Source organism: Octodon degus, unplaced genomic scaffold, assembly GCF_000260255.1.
Source record: "Octodon degus isolate 3935 unplaced genomic scaffold, OctDeg1.0 scaffold00031, whole genome shotgun sequence".
NCBI lineage: Eukaryota > Metazoa > Chordata > Mammalia > Rodentia > Octodontidae > Octodon > Octodon degus.
Window position 1 is genome coordinate 1,288,650 of NW_004524607.1, and position 1,373 is coordinate 1,290,022.

Genomic DNA, 1,373 nt, shown 5'->3' on the forward strand with positions numbered 1-1,373 from the left:
GGTGACCAGGTCCCTCTGCTATGAATGAACAACCTTCAGTGCCCTTGAACTACCTAATAAATCGCTCCTGCGTGCGTTTCAGAGGTTCCCCTCACAACTGGATTCGCTCTCTAGGATTCTCTCTCCGTGATCCCATGTTCTACAACACTGCTCCAGAGACATTCTCTAGGTTGCTCCCTGCTTGCATCTCAGTGCTCATGCCAGACCTCTGCCTGCTGGGTGCCTTCCCCTCACCTCCCCCCGTGTGTGATGACACAGTGTGTTACTCAGGGTGGTGGCTATATTTTCCTAGCAGTTGGTCACCCAGTGAATGTCTGTGGGAGACAGTAATATTCTTTTATTTTATTTATTTATTTTTTGGTGGAGCCGGGGATTGAATTTAGGCCCTTGTACTTGCCAGGGAAGTGCTTATTCCACTGAGCCATCTTCCCGGCCCCTAGTAATATTCTTTTAAATGGGAAAAGGACTCCAAGGTGATATTTGAAGGGCTCAGAACATGCACAGTCTTAAAAGTCTACTTCTGTTTACTGCCTGAATGACTTCAAACAAGGTTTTCTAGTACATCAAAGGAAATAGGACTGGTCATATCCATCTGTTATGGTTGCTGGGAAGAGTATATGAAATCAGGCATGGAAAGCACTTAGTTCATCTCCAAGTAAATTCCTTTCCTCACTCCCACTGCACAAACTCAGCCCAAAATACCACAGCAAGGAGCTGGCCAGCTAGCTCAGAGGATTAAAGTACCTGCTAGGCAGAAGCAGGGACCAGGGCTTAATCCCTGGCCTGCTGTGGAGGCCCCACCTCTGGACCACACTGAGATAGCAACTGAGACTGGGTGTGGTGGCACATGCCTGTAATTCCAGCACTTGGGAAGCTGAAAACAGGAAGATCACTACGAGTCCTATCTGTGTAATGAGACCCTGTAGACTCTGCACTAAAAATACCAAAATAACAAAAACACAGCAAGTAAATCCTGTGTACCCAGCGTGTTGTGTTTAATCAGAAGAACAGCATTAAAGGTCGACTCGTGATGAAGCCCAAATGCTGTTCCCAACCGCGAGGCACCATGCCGCTTCCTCCTCTTACTTCTTGGCACGGCAGACCTTCTGGATTTCTTCTGCCAGCGCCAGGCAGTGCAGGATGCGTTTCTTTTCAGCAGCCAGCTCCTTCTCAGAGACCTGGCCCAAGAGTTTCTGGACAAAAATATTTTGATCTTTCAGGAAAATGTTCTTATTGATTCCCACATTTGGGACATTCTCCAGAGACCCAGATTTGAAATGGAAGCTTAAATATCTGTTTCGCTTAAGGCCAGGCCCTTTCTCTTCAATCCACGTCAGCGGACTGCAAAGACAGAAAGAATTGTAAGGATGAGG

General features: G+C 47.1%; 1 protein-coding gene across 1 annotated transcript in view; it reads right to left on the reverse strand.

Moving 5' to 3' along the window:
- Positions 1–971: 971 nt before the first annotated feature.
- Positions 972–1,373, reverse strand: part of Blvra (biliverdin reductase A) — a 16,480-nt gene continuing 16,078 nt past the window's right edge. The window contains exon 5 of the mRNA XM_023713365.1: positions 972–1,341. Coding sequence (XP_023569133.1) covers positions 1,083–1,341 — 259 coding nt within the window. The 3' untranslated portion in view covers positions 972–1,082. The remainder of the gene's footprint in view (positions 1,342–1,373) is intronic.